Source organism: Macaca mulatta, chromosome 7 (assembly GCF_049350105.2).
Source record: "Macaca mulatta isolate MMU2019108-1 chromosome 7, T2T-MMU8v2.0, whole genome shotgun sequence".
Lineage (NCBI taxonomy): Eukaryota > Metazoa > Chordata > Mammalia > Primates > Cercopithecidae > Macaca > Macaca mulatta.
Genome location: NC_133412.1, coordinates 9846024 through 9863453, shown reverse-complemented (window position 1 = coordinate 9863453; position 17430 = coordinate 9846024). Strand labels below are relative to the sequence as shown.

At 43.1% G+C, this 17430-nt stretch overlaps 1 protein-coding gene across 4 annotated transcripts in view; it reads right to left on the bottom strand.

The window, feature by feature from the left end:
* SCG5 (secretogranin V) overlaps positions 1-17430 on the bottom strand; it is a 56156-nt gene that overhangs the window by 15758 nt on the left and 22968 nt on the right. For all 4 annotated transcript variants that reach the window (NM_001260672.1, XM_015141776.3, XM_015141775.3 and 1 more), the window contains 1 exon segment: positions 1884-2033. In NM_001260672.1, coding sequence (NP_001247601.1) covers positions 1884-2033 — 150 coding nt within the window.

The following is a 17430-nucleotide window of genomic DNA, read 5'->3' as shown; positions in this document are numbered from 1 at the left end:
CTATACCACATCCAGTGGATTTCACAATGGAGACTGTCGCTTTCTAAACTCTGATCTAGTCTTTCTTCCTCTCCATCCAAAACCCTACAAGCAAGTAAAAGGTGGCTGAAATGATTAGAGCCAGGCAGTGATTCAGGTTTTCCTGCCTTCCTGGCCCAGCAGCCACACATTGGCTTGGTCACATCCAACTACTTTGGTTGTCCTGCCTCAAGATGCAAGCTTTGTGCCCCATGGGAAACAGAGGCCTCACCCGAAACGAAAGGAGGAGCGTCCTTTTTTAAGACAGTCTCTTTAAGAGAGAGCCTGCATTGTGTTTAAGAAAAGGCGAGGTCAGACCAGTTATGGGCATCATAAGAAAACAAAGTCTGGGTGTGGTAGCTCACACCCATAATCCCAGGACCTCGGAGGGCCAAGCTGGGAGGATCGTCTGAGCTCTGGAGTTTGAGCTTAGCCTGGGCAACATGAGACTCCACCTCTACAAAAAATTTAAAAATTAGCTGGGCATGGTGGTGCACATCTGTTGTCGCAGCTACTCGGGAGGTTGAGGCAGAGAATTACTATAATTGTGCCACTGCACCCCCACCTGGGCAACAAAGTAAGACCCTATCTCCAAAAAAAAAAAAAAAAAAAGAAGAAGAAGAAAAAGAAAAAGAGTTGAGTAGTTAATGTTATCATAATTTTCAGAGCCAGGCAGTATGTCCTGGTGGTTGAGTACACAGTCCTTAATCAGGTAGACTTGGGTTTGAGTCTTGGTTCAGCTACTTGTTACCTGGATAACCTTCCGCAAGTTACTCTCTAAGCTTCTGTTTTCCTAATATAAAGTAGAAATAATATTAGATTGGTGCAAAAGTCATTGCGGTTTTTCCCACTGAAAGCAATGGCAGAAACTGCAATTATTTTTGCACCAACCTGATAAATCCCAACTATTATTATTAGGCTTGCAGGAAAAGAATACTCTGGTGCTAGAAGCTAACACAAGCCCAAGGTAAGAGGTGCATTATTTACTAGCGGCAGCAAAGCTAATTATAAGCAGGATGACATTTTTAAAGAGTCCTTACTCTGTGCTAGGTGCTGTGCTAAAATGCTTTACATGGATAATTTTATTTAATTGCCACAATGACCTCCATTTTGCAAATAAGGAAATTGAGGTAGAAAGTGATTAATTAACTTAAGGTCGCACAGGTTGACCTGGAGTCTGAACTTAGGTAGTCAGAGTCTAGAGCCACTACTCTTAACCACCAAGGTCAGCTGCTCGAAGCTCGATGTAAGTGAAGCCCACTCACCATTCTCTTTGGCATTAGCGGGTAGCAAAGTGGGTGGGATGCGTGAACAATATGGAGAATTTCAACCTTCTTCCTTAACCAACTTCTTCCTGAACCTCTTCTCTCTCATGCTACCTCGTGGCCCCCAAATAAACAGGATTTTAGGATAGATGCTAACTCAGTGTTGACACATGACACTGTTAGAATGTTGACTGTCATGAGGAGTGAGGAAAACAAACAGGCATGGATAATCCACAACATAACTAGTTCCAAAGACATTAAAAATCAGCAGAAGTTGTATCATGGAAAAGGAAAAAAAAATGTTGCCCCTTTTCATGAAAAGAGTAGCAAGCGCAGAAAAGTGCATCAATTCCCAAAGAACGAGAGACACAGAAAGAAAGTAAAGCCTTAGCAGGGGAAGATCCTATGTGGGTGTGTCTGAACACAGAGCTCACACAAAAATTCTAGAATAAATTTCCCCTTCCCATCTACTTACAAATATGCATGGGCCCATCAGAATGGAAATAACAATTTCTGGGAATATTTGTAGCTGATGTTAGAATTTCTCATTTCCTTCCAAAGCCCCAACTTTCCGTGGAAACCCAAGGGCATGTCTGTTACCTGTTTTTCCAACAGGACAGGGATTTGGAGGGTCTGGGTACCCCTGATCCTCACTGAAGTCCTTGGGAATGTTGTCTCCAGTCAACTCTGCCACGATGTTGGGGATGTTGCCAAAAGGACCCAAATGCTGAAGTCCCTCATGAGCTCCACCTGCAAAGGAATCAGAAGTAGTTCGTTGCAGTGCAATTAAATTAATTTCAACTAATATTTCTTCAGGCATATCAAACAGGAGAAGCCCTGTGCCTTCTGCTGCGGGGAGAGAAAAATAAATGAAATGGTTCTTGCCCTCTAGGGGTTTAGAAATGTAGTTGCAGAAACAGACGCATACTGTACACATATGATTTCCATACAAGGCAAATTGTATACTGTCCTGTAAAATAAATGTGAATACAGCATCACGAGAGCATGGGAGAGGGGCCAGGCGTGGTGGCTCACGCCTGTAACTGCAGCACTTTGGGAAGCCGAGGCAGGCGAATCACCTGAGGTCGGGAGTGCACGACCAGCCTGGCCAACATAATGAAAGCCCGTCTCTACTAAAAAAAAAAAAATTACAAAACTGGCAGGGCATGGTGGCAGGTGCCTGTAATCCCAGCTACTCAAGAGGCTGAGGCAGGAGAATCACTCGAACCCGAGAAGTGGAGGTTGCAGTGAGCCAAGATCATGCCACTGCACTCCAGCGTGAGCCACAGCAAAACTCTGTTTCAAAAAAAAAGAGAGAGAGAGCGTGGGAAAGGGAGAGTTCCATTTGGCTGACGGGATGGGAGGGCTTCTTGGAAAAGCTGGAAATTGAGTGGCACCAACACAGGCAGGGCTCTGGAAGCTGGGCACGGAGCTTGGGCAGGACTTGGGGCGAGAAAGGAAGGCAAAAGCAGATATACAGGCTGAAAGCACATTATGAAAAAAGATAAAGTCACTGTTATCCTGCTGTTTCAGCTCAGCCACTTAAAATTTGGTGTACTTACTCCAATTGTTGCTATGTATCTTTTTATACAAAGGATATATTCATTTTTATTTAATATTGAAGCACAAGCGTCTTTCCATTTGGCAGCATGGTCTCTATTCCTGTAATTATAAATGGCTATGTAGTTTTTAGTCCAATGGCTCTACTACAGCATATTAACCACTCCCCTATTGTGAGACAATTAGTGTTTCCCAATTCATTTTAGACATTTAATGTTTTCCATATTTTGGATTAATTTTCCTCAGGATAGATTCCCAGAAGTCAAATTACTGGGTCAAAGGCTATAAAACATCTTAACGACTTTTGATACGGTATTGCCAAACTGTTTTCCAAAAAGGAGGTACCAATTTATAAGCCATCACCAGCAAACTATGAAATACAACTTTTGCAACATTCTCACCAGCATTGGGTTTTATGAAAATCAATTTTTATATTTTCTTTGCTAATTCAAATGTTTTAAAATTACTGTGTTATTTTGAATGTCTTTGATTACCAGCTTGGTCAAATATCTTCCCATATGTTTACTAATTTTAATTTCTTTTATGTGAGCTGTTTGTTTATGCTCTTGGAATTTCAATGTTTTTCTTATCAATTTGTATGAACATTTTACATAATAAGATACAAGGCCTCTGGCTGTCGCCTTTTCTGCAAATATTTTCCCATGTTGTCTGACTTTGAATTCTGGTTACTATTATAGTATTTTGCTAACATACGTTTTTAATATTTATGTAGTCAGATTTCTCATTTTTATTCTCCTTTTTGATTTCTTCTTATCCTTCTAAATGCACAAAATCATTGCCCCTTCAGAAGTACTACTGACATTTGGATAATTCTTTCAATTTTTCCGTTTATGAGTTAACTCTTTAATCCATGTTATTTATTTTAGTGTATGTAAAACAGTTAACCAATTATCCCACCAGCATTTGCTAAATAATTCTGTCCTTTCCTACTTGTTTCACGTCTTTAACAAATACTTAAGTGTCTCATACATACCAAAACCTACTCTGAGAACCAAAACACAGCAGTGAATTAAGAACAACTTATACTCCATAACTTGTTTTACCAAGTTACCAAGTTAACATATGAATGCATGTGAATTTCTGGACTTTCTTTTCTTGTAGCCTTAACAATCTATAAGGCTCATGAAGCTTCCTTGTCCAGCACCACAGCAGATCATTTCTTAGCAGGATTTCATACTTACCGACTCCATGGGGACACAGGAGCCTCACACTCAGAGTTCCCTTAATGCACAATCATGGTGTACGCAGACCTATACAGGAGAGGCTGGTTTACAATCAAAAGGTGCCTCGGTGGGCATGAAATTTGAGCAAAATCAGGCAAAAATAACACCATGCTTCCATCTTCTCCCGAAGGAGGATCCTGCCACAGGCTGGATTAGTTAAGTCCAGTTGAATGAGGCTCCCTTGTCCCTGGATGAACATGAGCACTTGCCTTTGTTGTTTTGGCTAAACCAGCTCTTTGTTGGATTCATACTTTTTTCCCCCCTTGGAAATGTTAATATATTCAGTAGAATCATGACTAGATCTCAGTGCCCCGGGGATCATATTGTCTCCTTGAAGTGACATTGCATCACTCTGTCTTTGTGTGCTGTCTTGATTAAAGTTTAACCTTAAAAGGACAATCTTACCTCTGCTGATTCCTCTAGCCCCCAAATTCAAGCAAAATCAAGTGGTTGTTTGTTTGTTTTGTTTACATTTATATTATATTTCATTGCTTTGTGACGAGAATGATGACAAGTATCTAGCCCAGATCTAGGTCACTGTTCTGTAATGAGAGAAACTGTAAAATTTCTGCACTTTTGGCTGGGCACGGTGGCTCAAGCCTGTAATCCCAGCACTTTGGGAGGCCGAGACGGGCGGATCACAAGGTCAGGAGATCGAGACCATCTTGGCTAACACGGTGAAACCCCGTCTGTACTAAAAAAATACAGAAAACTAGCCGGGCGAGGTGGCGGGCGCCTGTAGTCCCAGCTACTCGGGAGGCTGAGGCAGGAGAATGGCGTGAACCTGGGAGGCGGAGCTTGCAGTGAGCTGAGATCCGGCCACTGCACTCCAGCCTGGGCGACAGAGCGAGACTTCGTCTCCAAAAAAAAAAAAAAAAAAAAAAAAATTCTGCACTTTTTAAAAAAAAATAGGTGGTCGGGTACCATGGCTCACGCCTGTAATCCCAGCACTTTGGGAGGCCGAGGCGGGCAGAAAACAAGGTCAGGAGTTTGAGACCAGCCTGGCCAATATGGTGAAACCCCGTCTCTAGTAAAAAAAAAAAAAAAATACAAAAATTAGCCGGGAGTGGTGGCGGACACTTGTAGTCCCAGCTACTTGGGAGGCTGAGGCAGGAGAATCACTTGAACCTGGGAGGCGGAGGTTGTAGTGAGCTGAGATCGGGCCACTGCACTCCAGCCTGGGAGACAGAGCAAGACTCTGTCTCAAAAAAAAAAAAAAAGGATTTCTTTTGTAAACTACCATATTATTTTTGGAAATTTTCCATGTGAATATGTAATATAAGGTATTTTATATAACCCGTACACATCTAAATATAGCCAATTTATCAACACTTTAATTATATTCTTTTTATATCCATATTCACATTTCATCTCTAGTCTATCATAATCTGATGGTTATACGTTAAACTCTACTACTAACAATAAGTGACTGTCATTCTCTTATTTCTTACTGTTTTTATCATTTTGATGCTATACTAGTTAGCATATCCAAGGGTATAAATGTTTCACTTTAATTGTGTTGGTAATTGGTTGCTAAATATAAACTGATAAATCATACATTGATTTATAGTTCTATTAGTTTGCCACTCTCACTCTATTTGTGTTTAATTGGTAAATCTTTGATTATCCTTTTAGTTTTAACCTTTCTGTATCTTTCTGATGATTCATCCAGTTCATCTGTGATAGCTACCTTTGGAGCTAGTGCAGGGATACATATCATTCCACATTAACCCAATAGCTGCAAAGGTTAGACATATCAGTACACTTGGTATTGATAGACTTGAAGCTTTATATAATGTTGGCACTACAGCCACCACTGTGCTTGCTAGAGGGCAGGCTGTCTGGTGTGTCAATACATGTCTCAACTTTTGAAAGCACTCTAGCATTAAGTGCCAGGAATTATCCAACTTGGCTCAAGGCGGAATGCGTGTCTTAATGCTCCATTAGTAATTAATGAAGGAAGCAAACAGTTTCCCTTATGGAAGGCCTGCCAAGGCTCTGTTTACCTCTGTGCACCAGTGCCATTAAAATGAATGCAGCACTTGTTAGGAAGCAACAGATGTTTAGCACTAGGCAGATAGATTAGAACAGACTCCTTTTAAACTGCATTTAATGATGTCAAATCAAGAAACACTCACTGACGTAGGAACTGAGAGAGATATGCAGAAGTAAAAAATGCTGTCCTTTGCGCTCCAGGAGCTAGAATTTTATAGACAATTAAACAGGTATAGAAAATAAAATAATTTTAACATGATACAGTTGCAAATACAGCCAAATGCCAGTTATCTGGTTCACTATAATATTTAGGTCATGTTGATCTATCGTACCTGAAGCCAAGTCAAACAAAATAATATGATGCTATGGATGCCATTTGGTCTATTCATCCCAGCCTCCTTCACCGTCTTACTGCACTAACAACCAACAACAAATAACTCAATCAATCTAATAATATGTATTGAGCACGTAATATATAATCAAAACCTGGACTAGGTACTAGAGGGTCAGTGATGAACCAGATAAATGTAGGCTCTGCTCTCATAGTTCATAGAGAAACAAAAAGAAACAAACATAATACAGCCAGTTGTAATGCACTGATAATGTAACCGGGGTATGGCAGTGTGTCACAGTTGTGTAGAGGAGAAGTATCTAGCCCAGATCTTGGTCATGGAAGACTTCCTGTAGCAACATACTGTGTAGCAACAATTATGTTAGGTGCTATAGAAGATATAAATGTGAAAGACATAGTTCCTGTTCTCTAGTTCCTTCTTCATTCTAGTTGGTTACTCATGACTAACACAATAAGCCAGTAGTACAGAATAAGATATATTCCCAACATAATGTATTGTGGTATAGACAATAGATGGTGGTATAGAGACCAGACCACTGTACAAAGCTAGGTTGGAGAGAAATTAAATTCTGCTGTAAGAGTGTTGCTGAAACTCAGGAGTGAAATGACAAGGATTGGAATTAGGGTGGCCGCAACATGAGTTAAATAAGATTTCTAGCAGTGCACAGGAGAGAGATGAGTCAAAAGCTTGTGAGATTTCAATATCTGCTGATTTGAGAAAAGAATACCATTAATAAAGACAGGATCTTTCACTTACAGCTTTGAAATTATTTCAGGCAATTAATTAATCCTGTCCTGTGATGAGGCTTTATTTATGTTTCCACCACAGCCATGGCACTCTACAAATGTCTCTAGAATAAATGGAAAATATTTAATGCTTGCCAAATGAGTTTTAAGTCCAGTTGTGTTTATATAAACTTTGCTTTATATAATAAAATTGGTACCATGCAGCTGTTTATTTCCAAGCTCTAGATATCAAATCATTGGTAGACTTTCTTTGTATTGCCGTGGCAGTAAAGTTGCACTCAGATGTAATTGTCAAAGGAGAGAGAAGGAGAGTTGGTCTTATTTGAGTCAGAGCTCTTAAATCTCTTTCTTGGCCTGTGCTGGAACCCTCCATAAAAATCTGCCGAGCTTTTGACCGCATCCTGCTCTTCTCTGCATTCTCACCCTCTGCTATGTGCCTCCAATTCTCCCTTCTGTACGTATCCCTTTGAGGTTGGCAATTCAGCTGGCAAGTTGACCTGGTTGGTTTCGGTCTCTCCTGGCCTTTGAGATCTGATCAACCACAACTCGAAGCTTTGTCACTCATGGTCTCGTTTGGTGTCAACAGAGCCCCCAACAGCACTCCCAGGGACCACCAGCTGGAGTCTAACAACTCCAACGATCGCTTGTCCAGAACAGGGCACTAACTTTTCTGGTTACTTACAAACTCCCTTGGGTTTCAAATCCATTTTCCTGTCTCCATGATTTTGAAGATCAGTTGTTAGTACCTAGTAAACGGAAATATGTAAAGTAAATATCTTCTGACCCCCAAAGTTTTACTTGGCTCTAAACAGTCGTGGCCTTCTTGTTGCACCGGTAGAGTTTTTTTCATTGTTTAATGTTAGAGTAAATCTCTGTTATCACATCTTATCTTGATATCATTTGACTCTCCAAAATGTTGTGCACAAAAACCAAAATCTGAGTTAACTGAGGTTTCTGACTATAGGAACATCTCTTCTCTCTTTAGAGAGAATGCGCTGTTTCATGTAGTATTCAGATCACTGAAGCATCGGTTTAAGATCAAGATTTATTTAACCATTTTAAAGGAAAATTTTCCACTACGAATATTAGGTAAATAAACAGCAGGGGAATATGACCTTGCTGTTCTTGATAATATGGGACTATTACTGGGAATATCAATGACTATACAGTGTTGTAACAGTGTATTCTCAGAGGATTAAAAGGCATTCGGGGCCGGGCGCGGTGGCTCAAGCCTGTAATCCCAGCACTTTGGGAGGCCGAGACGGGCGGATCACGAGATCGGGAGATCGAGACCAGCCTGGCTAACACGGTGAAACCCCGTCTCTACTAAAAAATACAAAAAACTAGCCGGGCGAGGTGGCAGGCGTCTGTAGTCCCAGCTACTCGGGAGGCTGAGGCAGGAGAATGGCGTAGACCCGGGAGGCGGAGCTTGCAGTGAGCTGAGATCCGGCCACTGCACTCCAGCCTGGGCGACAGAGCAAGACTCCGTCCCAAAAAAAAAAAAAAGGGCATTCGGATATAAAACTATATTAAATGGGTCGGGCGCGGTGGCTCACGCCTATAATCCCAACACTTTGGGAAGTGGAGGTGGGTGGATCACGAGGTTAAGAGTTCAAGACCAGCCTGGCCAAGATGGTGAAACCCCGTGTTTACTAAAAATACAATTACAGGCAGACGCCTGTAGTCCCAACTACTCAGGAGGCTGAGGCAGGAGAATCACTTTGAACTCGGGGGACAGAGGTTGCAGTGAGCCGAGATCACGCCACCGCACTCCAGCCTGGGTGGCAAAGTGAGACACAGTGTGAAAAAAAAAAAAAAAAAAAAACTGTATCAAATGGTCCCAGATGCAATCGTTTTTAATGTTGTCACCTCACTCCTTCTAAGTTATTAATTGTAGTCATCCCAAATCCTTTCCATAATGATACACAATAAATTGAGAGTGCACCTAGGCCCTGCAAGTCTCTTCTAATTTTACCCTCCCCCCAAAACACACACACGCACACACACACGCACACTACACCTGCACGCACACACGCACACACCACACACACACGCACATGCACTCACGCAAGCACATACGCGCACACACGCACGCACGCGCACACGCACACGCACACGGGGATCTTATCCCGATGTGGATTCTGATCCAAGGTGAAGGGTGGGGCCTGAGGTTCTGCATTCCTCACGAGCTCCCACGTAGTGCAGACACTGCTGGTCCATGAGCCACATTTTCAGTAACAAGGGGCTAGAAAATGAGAGAGCCAGGCCTATTAGAATTATATTTAAAATGAGAGAAAATTAGCTCTGAGATTGTGCCTAGGCAATCTTGCTTTATGGAATCTGTGACATCGGTGTGGCTGCTAAGAACTTTCTTAAAAGTCTGCGGTTTCAGATAAAGGAGCTGTCACTGCAGTTGTAGTCCTTTTACTTAAGGTTTTACTCTACAGAGGCACCTGCTCACACTTTGCAAGGAAAGGATCCTGCTGCCCCATTTCTTGCGCTAATTCTGTGAGAATGAGAGGTAAACACCTCCCTTGAAAGTGAGTTCTCATGGTATCAGTGATGTCCTTTGCAGAGCCTGATGATGTCCCACCACGATGCAGGGGCTCTTCCGGCTGGGGCTAGTGGGGGCAGTTTTGACGGACGTTAAGGTTGGTCAGAAATTAAGAACATAAATGGGACCTGCGCTACTTGGTCACTCTTTTTTTTTTTTTCATCATGTTACAGTTTCAGCAGTTGCAAAGTGCTTTCCTCCTTATTAAAAACGTCCTAGTGAGGTCAGTAGGAGAAGAATCACTCTTCATAATTCTAAGTGAGAAAGTGAGTCCTGGGGAAAGGTTTCTTGCCTAAAGCCACTCAGCAAGTTGGTGCTAGTCTGGATTCCAGCCCCGTGTCCACTCTACGGTGGCACTGGGAGAGCCCCGACGAGGCCTTCTGCGTCCGTTCGTACCCTTTCCAGTGCGTTTCCGTCTTCCAAAAATGAGCTGGAGCTGCACAGCCACCATTAGTAGAATGACCTGTTGGGGTAACTGGGGTCTCTCACAGTTTCCTGGTCACTCAGGGGATCTTCAGCGTCAGTGACCACTGCAGAGCCAGGCACTGGCAAAATGGCTCTGAAACGGGACGCCACCTGTCGGCCTCGCCACCAAGGTTCCTTCGCACCTGAGCGCCCATCTCACGCTGGAGGTTTGGAACATCCAGACAACCCCTGCCCTCCAGACTCTGCCACACAACTTGGGAACACCCTGACAAGCCCGCAGCCAGCGTCGTCCCATTCGTACCCCTCACCCTGCCTGCAGCCCTGGGGACTCAGGCAACGGGGCACTGGCGCTGGGCAATAAAGGAGAATTTTGGTGGGGCAGCCTGGTGCCAGGGAGCCAGTCGCCCACCTCGTAAAAAGGGAGTTCCATGAGGAGCGTCTGGCAGGGAGCGGGCACACTGCCCTGAATACCAGCCATTCAGCTGAAGGGAACGGGTCCAGCAGTTTTCACTTATGTTACCACAAACAGCAGATGCTAAAAATACACTGCGGTCTCGATACATCGTTCAGAAAGCGAGGGACCAGTTTTCCTTTTGTCAGCAGTCTGGGAGCGTGAAGCAGAGGGATGGGGCACTCCAGACATCGCCTGGCTTCCTTTGGTTTCCCCCGCTCAGACTCTGACAGAGCTGAAGGCTGGAGTGCAACAGCGCCCAAGGAGACCGGGAGAGAGGTGGAGGGCGGCAAGCCCCCCGGGGCTAAGGGAAGGCAGCGTGGAGTGGGGTGAGGAAGGGGCGGGGTGGCTCCTTCTGGAGGCCACAGAACAGCCTGGGACTCCCTGAGGCGACACTGGCCGTAGGCACCAGGCACTGGGGGCTAAGAGAAGTCACAGACCCAGAAATCTCCTTCCTAAGGTCCAACTTGCCCCACAAGTTTTGTTTTGTTTTGTTTTTTCACAACTTGAGGTAAACACACAATTATACAAAAAGCGCAATCACTTGTCCACAACCAGAGGGCTCATCAGTCAGCTCCTGTACAATCTGCGCTTGGGTTTCTCCTTCTCAGTAAGCACTCAGGCAGTCCCACCACACGTTGTGTCTCCACTGGAAAGAAGACAGCGGCAAGGAGAAAGAGCAGGAGAGGGACAAACAGATTGGCCCCTGTGAATGGGGAAAGGAGCCTGAAAGAAGTGGCCAACATGAGGATGGAACTTCACATTTTAGATGTCTGACCCCCATGTTTCTGCTTCCTGCAACCCAAGTAATTGAGGTGAGATAAAAGAAAAGAAGAGTCATTTCCACACATCCTTTCTCAAAATCCACTCTATGTATTAAGACCTTTCGTCCTTGACTCCTGGTGAGAAACGAGGGTCCCAACATTCAAACCGATTTACGAAAAGCAACTATTTTCATTTCCGGAGGACCCGCAGAAACGAGAGCACTGTTTATACAAAGAGGCTTTTTTAGCTTCCTGTTGTCAGGGCCCTGAGTTCAAGTCCACATTCTGCCACACACTGTGGGATAACCTCCCATAGCCTCCCAATCTCACTGGACCTCAATTTTCCCCTTTTAACCTGGGGATAACATGCTTGTGGGAGGATCAGATCAGATACTGGATGTCAAATGCTTACCTCAGTACCTGGTATGGAATAAGCACTCCGTGAATGGTAGCCGCTTTTACTATCTAGTCAACATTTCCTAATCGCACAATTAACAGAGCTGAAATGAACGATCCTACATATTTTTCATTGTGGTGATCATGGTCCTGTGTTTGAGGTATTGAGCAACAGGGCTCAGAACATTTGAGCTTTTTACTAACATCAGTGCCTTCTTATCAATTCAAAATTAAATAAAGTCATGCTTTGCCTAACAAAGTTACTTCTCCGGGCAACATAATCCCTTCTCTCAAGGAGCTTGCTCTCCAGTAATAGGGGACAAAATATGTCCACATAAACACATATCTGATGTTTGTGCTTGCTGGAAGAGACCAGCAGCACTAGCAGAGAAGAGAAATGTGTCTCCTGGAATGAGAAAATGAACACACGATAGTTTATACTTAGAAATGGATATTATCACCTCAGCTCTCCTCCCTAGGAACAGAATTGAGTTTAAGCTGTTTAGAATGGCGAGGGTTTATGTTGCAATATCCACATTCTCTAAACTCACACAACAAGTGACCCCAAAGCACACAGCATTTGGTAATTGAGAAAAACAAAGGAATGATTCTATCTGTGCTGAATTGGCTTATTCATTGACTTGCCTCAGGGCAGAGGGCTGGCCCAGGCAGTTTGCTAGAGTGATCCTTCTGCTCTGAATTGAGCCTGGTCCCTCACAGGGACGGCCCCACATAGACGGCAAGGGCAGACACCCCGGCTGGCACTATCCTGTCCTTGTAGGAGAGATCTAAATTGGGTTGAGCCTCTTGGCAGATAAGCAAAGTGAAACCCATTCGGATATTTTGTCTTGAAAGGCATTTGTTTTCATTCCTTTCCTTTCTTCTTCTGCTTTCCCCCCTCATACTAGGATCTAAAAAACTCAGGCTCCTTGGGGACCAAAGGCAACATTATCATCGTGTACTCAGAGGCACGCAAACAGTGAAGGCAGAGACGCAAATTCTGAGTGCACTGCATTTGTAGCTTTCACATCTACATGTGGTCCCAATTTAGGATCACAAGCAGAGTTGTTTATTTTAGAAAAGCTTTTTAGTTCACTTTTAAGGTATTTTGCTTAAGCATTGCTTGCTTTTCAAAAGGAGAAAATGTATTTTTTTTTTCTGAAGTGGTGTTTGTTTTGGCTGTTTACTTATTTGCAAAAGTTCAAATTTTATCCTATGAATTTAACTAATTTTTCTGTAGTCACCACAAACCCCACCCCCTCTAACACATACACACAAAACCCCAAAATAAAATAACCTGGAAATGAAGCCTTTTTAGGAGAGCTGTGAAGTTAGCAGGTTTCGAAAAAGTCATTTCAAATAGGTAATTTGCAGTAGTACTTTTAGCTCCTTCATATAACTTTTATTTGCTGTCTGAAATGAAGTCTCAACTTGGCAACTCGTATGAAGGCTAAGCATGTCTTTATACTAAGGTCAAGGCTCGTGTTTGTCCTTTAAAATCTTTATTTTATAATCTTTGGTGAAATTATATGGCTGAGCTGAGGGTCAGAGTGGAGCTTGAGTTGAGGATCAGGTATATTGAAAAAATAATGGGATATAGAACTGTGGTGGTGGTGGGGAGTAGCTAAGGATATGGACACAAAACTGTAAAGTAAAAATATGGACGTGGGCCCTCCAGCATCTGGTTCCACATACAGGCCTACCACCTCCAGTTATCTAAAGCTCCCACTTCATCTTCCTTTCTGAAACTATACTTACTTATGACATCATTTGTCCAGAACCTGAGCCCCACCTCTCTGTTCTCAATGACATAGCAGGTCCTATGTATCATTGTTTTGGGTAAGCTTCTCTACTAACATGATAATGAGTGCTAATTCACATGTGGTACTCTGCTCCTGTATGATATATTTGCAACTTAGAGGATTTCTGGGATTATTCTCTTCAAGTAGTGTCTTCACCAACAGGAATTCCAGACCCCCTGGTGTGCCAGCTATAGGGATAAGCAGAGTATGTCAGGTTCGCAGGTAAGGAAAAGGGGCAATGGCAATGACAATCCTGCAGGCAGAAATAAAGTCATTAGGGGCCAAAGCAGAGCCAGGTAAATGCACAGGAAGTTTATAATTAGTGACCCAGCGTCCAAGGAGATAGCTTCGAACACGAAAGAAAGAAGTAAAGGAGATCTGCAGGAGCTTAGGGAAGAGGGAAGCAACGAATGGCTGAGCCAACAGATGACATTAACACCAAGACACCGTGACAGTGGAGGTGACCCTCCGCCCCAGACCCACAGCTCTCTGCTGGTTTCTGTTGAGGCTCACCTTCCGGTCAGCCTGGGCTTCACAAAGGAAGCAGGTCACTGGGGACTATGGTTGAGGAGGTGTGAATAAGGGGAAGCAGGAACTGTGTTGGGCCCATTCTGGATGGGATGAGGTGGGAGTGGCAGGGCCTGGCAGCGCTGTGCCCATTCAGAGCCCCTTCCATCAGCTGGCCTGGTTCTGCACTGGCCAGGGGAGTGGCCCTAGCACAGACTGGGGGTACATGGCTTGCGAATGTAATTATTCCATCATGCCACTTCCCTCCATGTGTCTGTAGACTAAAACGAGGAGACTCCATTTGGATCTGACAAGGCCTTTTGGGCCACGACAAGGCACGTGATTCTCACTTGGCGTTACAAATTTGTACCTGCATTAATTACCATTCCCCTACTTCTTTTTCTCTATCCTAAACTGCCGTAAATCCGTAAGTGTCCTTTATAAATGGCTAGAATAAACATTTGTTTTGGACAGTAATCTCGTAGAAATTCTTTTCTGTTTCTGAGTTCCTGGCAGTTATTACTATTTTTCGGTGGCTGCTGTTGGTGGAGCGGGGATTAATTCTAGCCTCAGAATGGCATGTGGTGTGTGTGTTGGGGAGGGAGACGGGGCTCAGACTAAATCCTCTACAACTCTTTGGTAATGCTTTCCTGGCCTATGGTTTCCCATCTCATACAAATATTCCCAATTTCTCTCTTTTATATCCATGCAACCTCTGCCTGGCAATAGGTATTAAGAATAAAGTGGGCCCAGTGGCTCACGCCTGTAATCCTGTAAGTTTGGGAGGCCGAAGCAGGCGGATCACTTGAGGTCAGGAGTTTGAGACCAGCCTGGCCAACACGGTGAAACCCCATCTGTAATACAAATACAAAAAAGTTATCCAGGCATGCTGGTGTGTGCCTGTAGTTCTAGTTACTCGAAAGGCTGAGGCAGGAGAATCACTTGAACCCAGGAGGTGGAGGCTGCAGTGAGCCGAGATCGCGCCACTCACTGCACTCCAGCTGGGGCGACAAAGTGAGATGTCTCAAAATAAATAAATAAATAAATAAATAAATAAACTACAACAAACCAAACAAAACAGTATTCACTGCTTATTATCAGCTTTGTGCCAGGAACCACACCTGGAGCCAGAAGCCAATGTTATGTTAGAAGAGAGAGACTCAAAGGTGGTCACAAAGCTATGCGGACAGTGGTGAATGATTCGTGCCTTACAGGCCAAAAGCGGTGCCTCTGGCGATGTGCTCAGACAGCTGCAGCACTACACACAGACACTGGAAATACACCTCACAGAATTCTTTTCAGCCTTAAAAATGGCAAGTCTCTTACCCACCCATGGTAAAAGGGGTGAAGAAAGCACACATAACTCAAATTCATAAAAACACCAAACTTATCTTTAAAAATGGCTTCGACCTTCCCATCCACCCACTCCAACCAAATTTTTAACTAGAACTACTGATGAAAAATAACGTTGGCCTGAGTCAGTTCCAGTCCCCTTTATATATTATTTTAAATTAGTATATAGCAGTGCTGTTCTATAGAAACAGAATATGAACTACATTTGTAATTTTAAATTGTCTAGTCTTCTCACTTCAAAAAGTAAATACACTGAAATTTAATAATTAATTTTTATCCCAATATATCCAGATTATCATTTCAACATGTAATTGATATAAACAATTGCCAACGAGACTTTTTATATTCTTTTTTGCATACGGTCTCCCAAATAGGGTGTGTAGTTTATACTTAGAGCACATCACAACTCGAGATGGCCATATTTCAGGTCTCATGGGCCTGTGAATACCAAGTCGGTCAGAGCAGGTGTATAGAGGAAGCTAGGCATGGCGATCAAAAGTGCAGCCTGCAATCCAGATGCTTGAGTTTAAATATTGGCCCCATCACACTAGGTGTATGACCTAAGAATATTTAGGTAATACCATCCTTAAGCCGTTGGTATGAGGATAAAATAAAATAGTCCTCGTAAGGCTTTTTGCAAGAATTCTGGCAAATATTGTGCTTCATAAATGTTAGCTAGTGTGGTCACTTTATAATGCATGAGCTCGATACTTAAAAAACATGTGGTCCTGAACAAGTTATCTTACCCCTTTGCATATTAGTTTCCTTCTCTGTGAAACAGGGGTGATAATAATACTTCACTGAGAAGATTAACTGGTACAAACATAGCACTTAATAAATGTTCGTTTCTTTCTCCTTGACTTTAGGTGCCAATGAAGACAGAAATAGCCAAAGGGCTCGCTGAGTGGGACCAGAGGTAAATGGGCCTGGATAACTGGCAAACTGGATAGTCACGAGGTTAACTATGGCACAGGCAAGCATCCAGATGGTTCCAACCTACCTCGGCCAGTGTGAGAGTGCCCAGTAGATGTGTCTCTTTTGTAGTTCCTTTACTAGACGCTTTATAAGAGCAGGCATGTTCACTGTTCCACAGGCTAATAGAAATAAAGTATGTATATGCATCTTATGTAACATATCCCTACGTATGTACGCTGAATTCAGTAGGCAGCCATGTTCAGTATTTTAGAGCTGTAGCCATCACTCAACTCCCTTGTGTTGATAAGAAGAAACATTTGGGGAAAAGAAGACCTATTTGTTTATTATAAGATTCAAAATCTCTAAGGGTAATGGCCTTTATTGCTTTCCTACTCAGAAGTTTTTTTCATATTTAATAGCTCATACAGGATTCTGAAAAGGAAAACTTAAAAATTTTAATTAGAACCATATCCCAAATATCCTTCGCTCCTCTGCATGTTTATTTTTTCTTAGGATTGATTTGTTCAGAGTTTTGAAATTACCATGGAAGAGCTTTTGAGGATGTTTGAGATCCATGATTCAAAACAGGGAGGGACACATGAGTGGCAGGATTGGTTGTGAAATCAGAAGCCACCAGCCATTCCTCAAATTGCCAGCTCTGGAGCCCTCCATCCTGCACTCGAAGGAGATACTGCAAACCCTGCCAAGGTGTTCATGCCCCTCGCGCTTTAACGTGTCAAAAAGCTCAATTCCCAAAGACAGTGAAACTGCCACGAAAAACAAAATGAACTCTGGATGATAAGGAGGCCCAGTCGTTTCTCCTATCAATGGAAAGGGCAATTTTGACTAGAGACAAATAGTACTTGATTTTACCTATAGGGACTTATGACTTCTTCACAGCTCTGACTCCTCCTTCCCCACAGGAATTCAATAATGCAAACCTAATAATTAAAAATGACATAAAATGAATGTAATGAGAACACCCTAAAACTAGTTTCCCTCCTGGCCTATCTCCAAGTTGTATCTTTCAGAAAGGGTCAGAAACTAGACTTAAAACAAACAAATAAAAAAAAAAAACCAC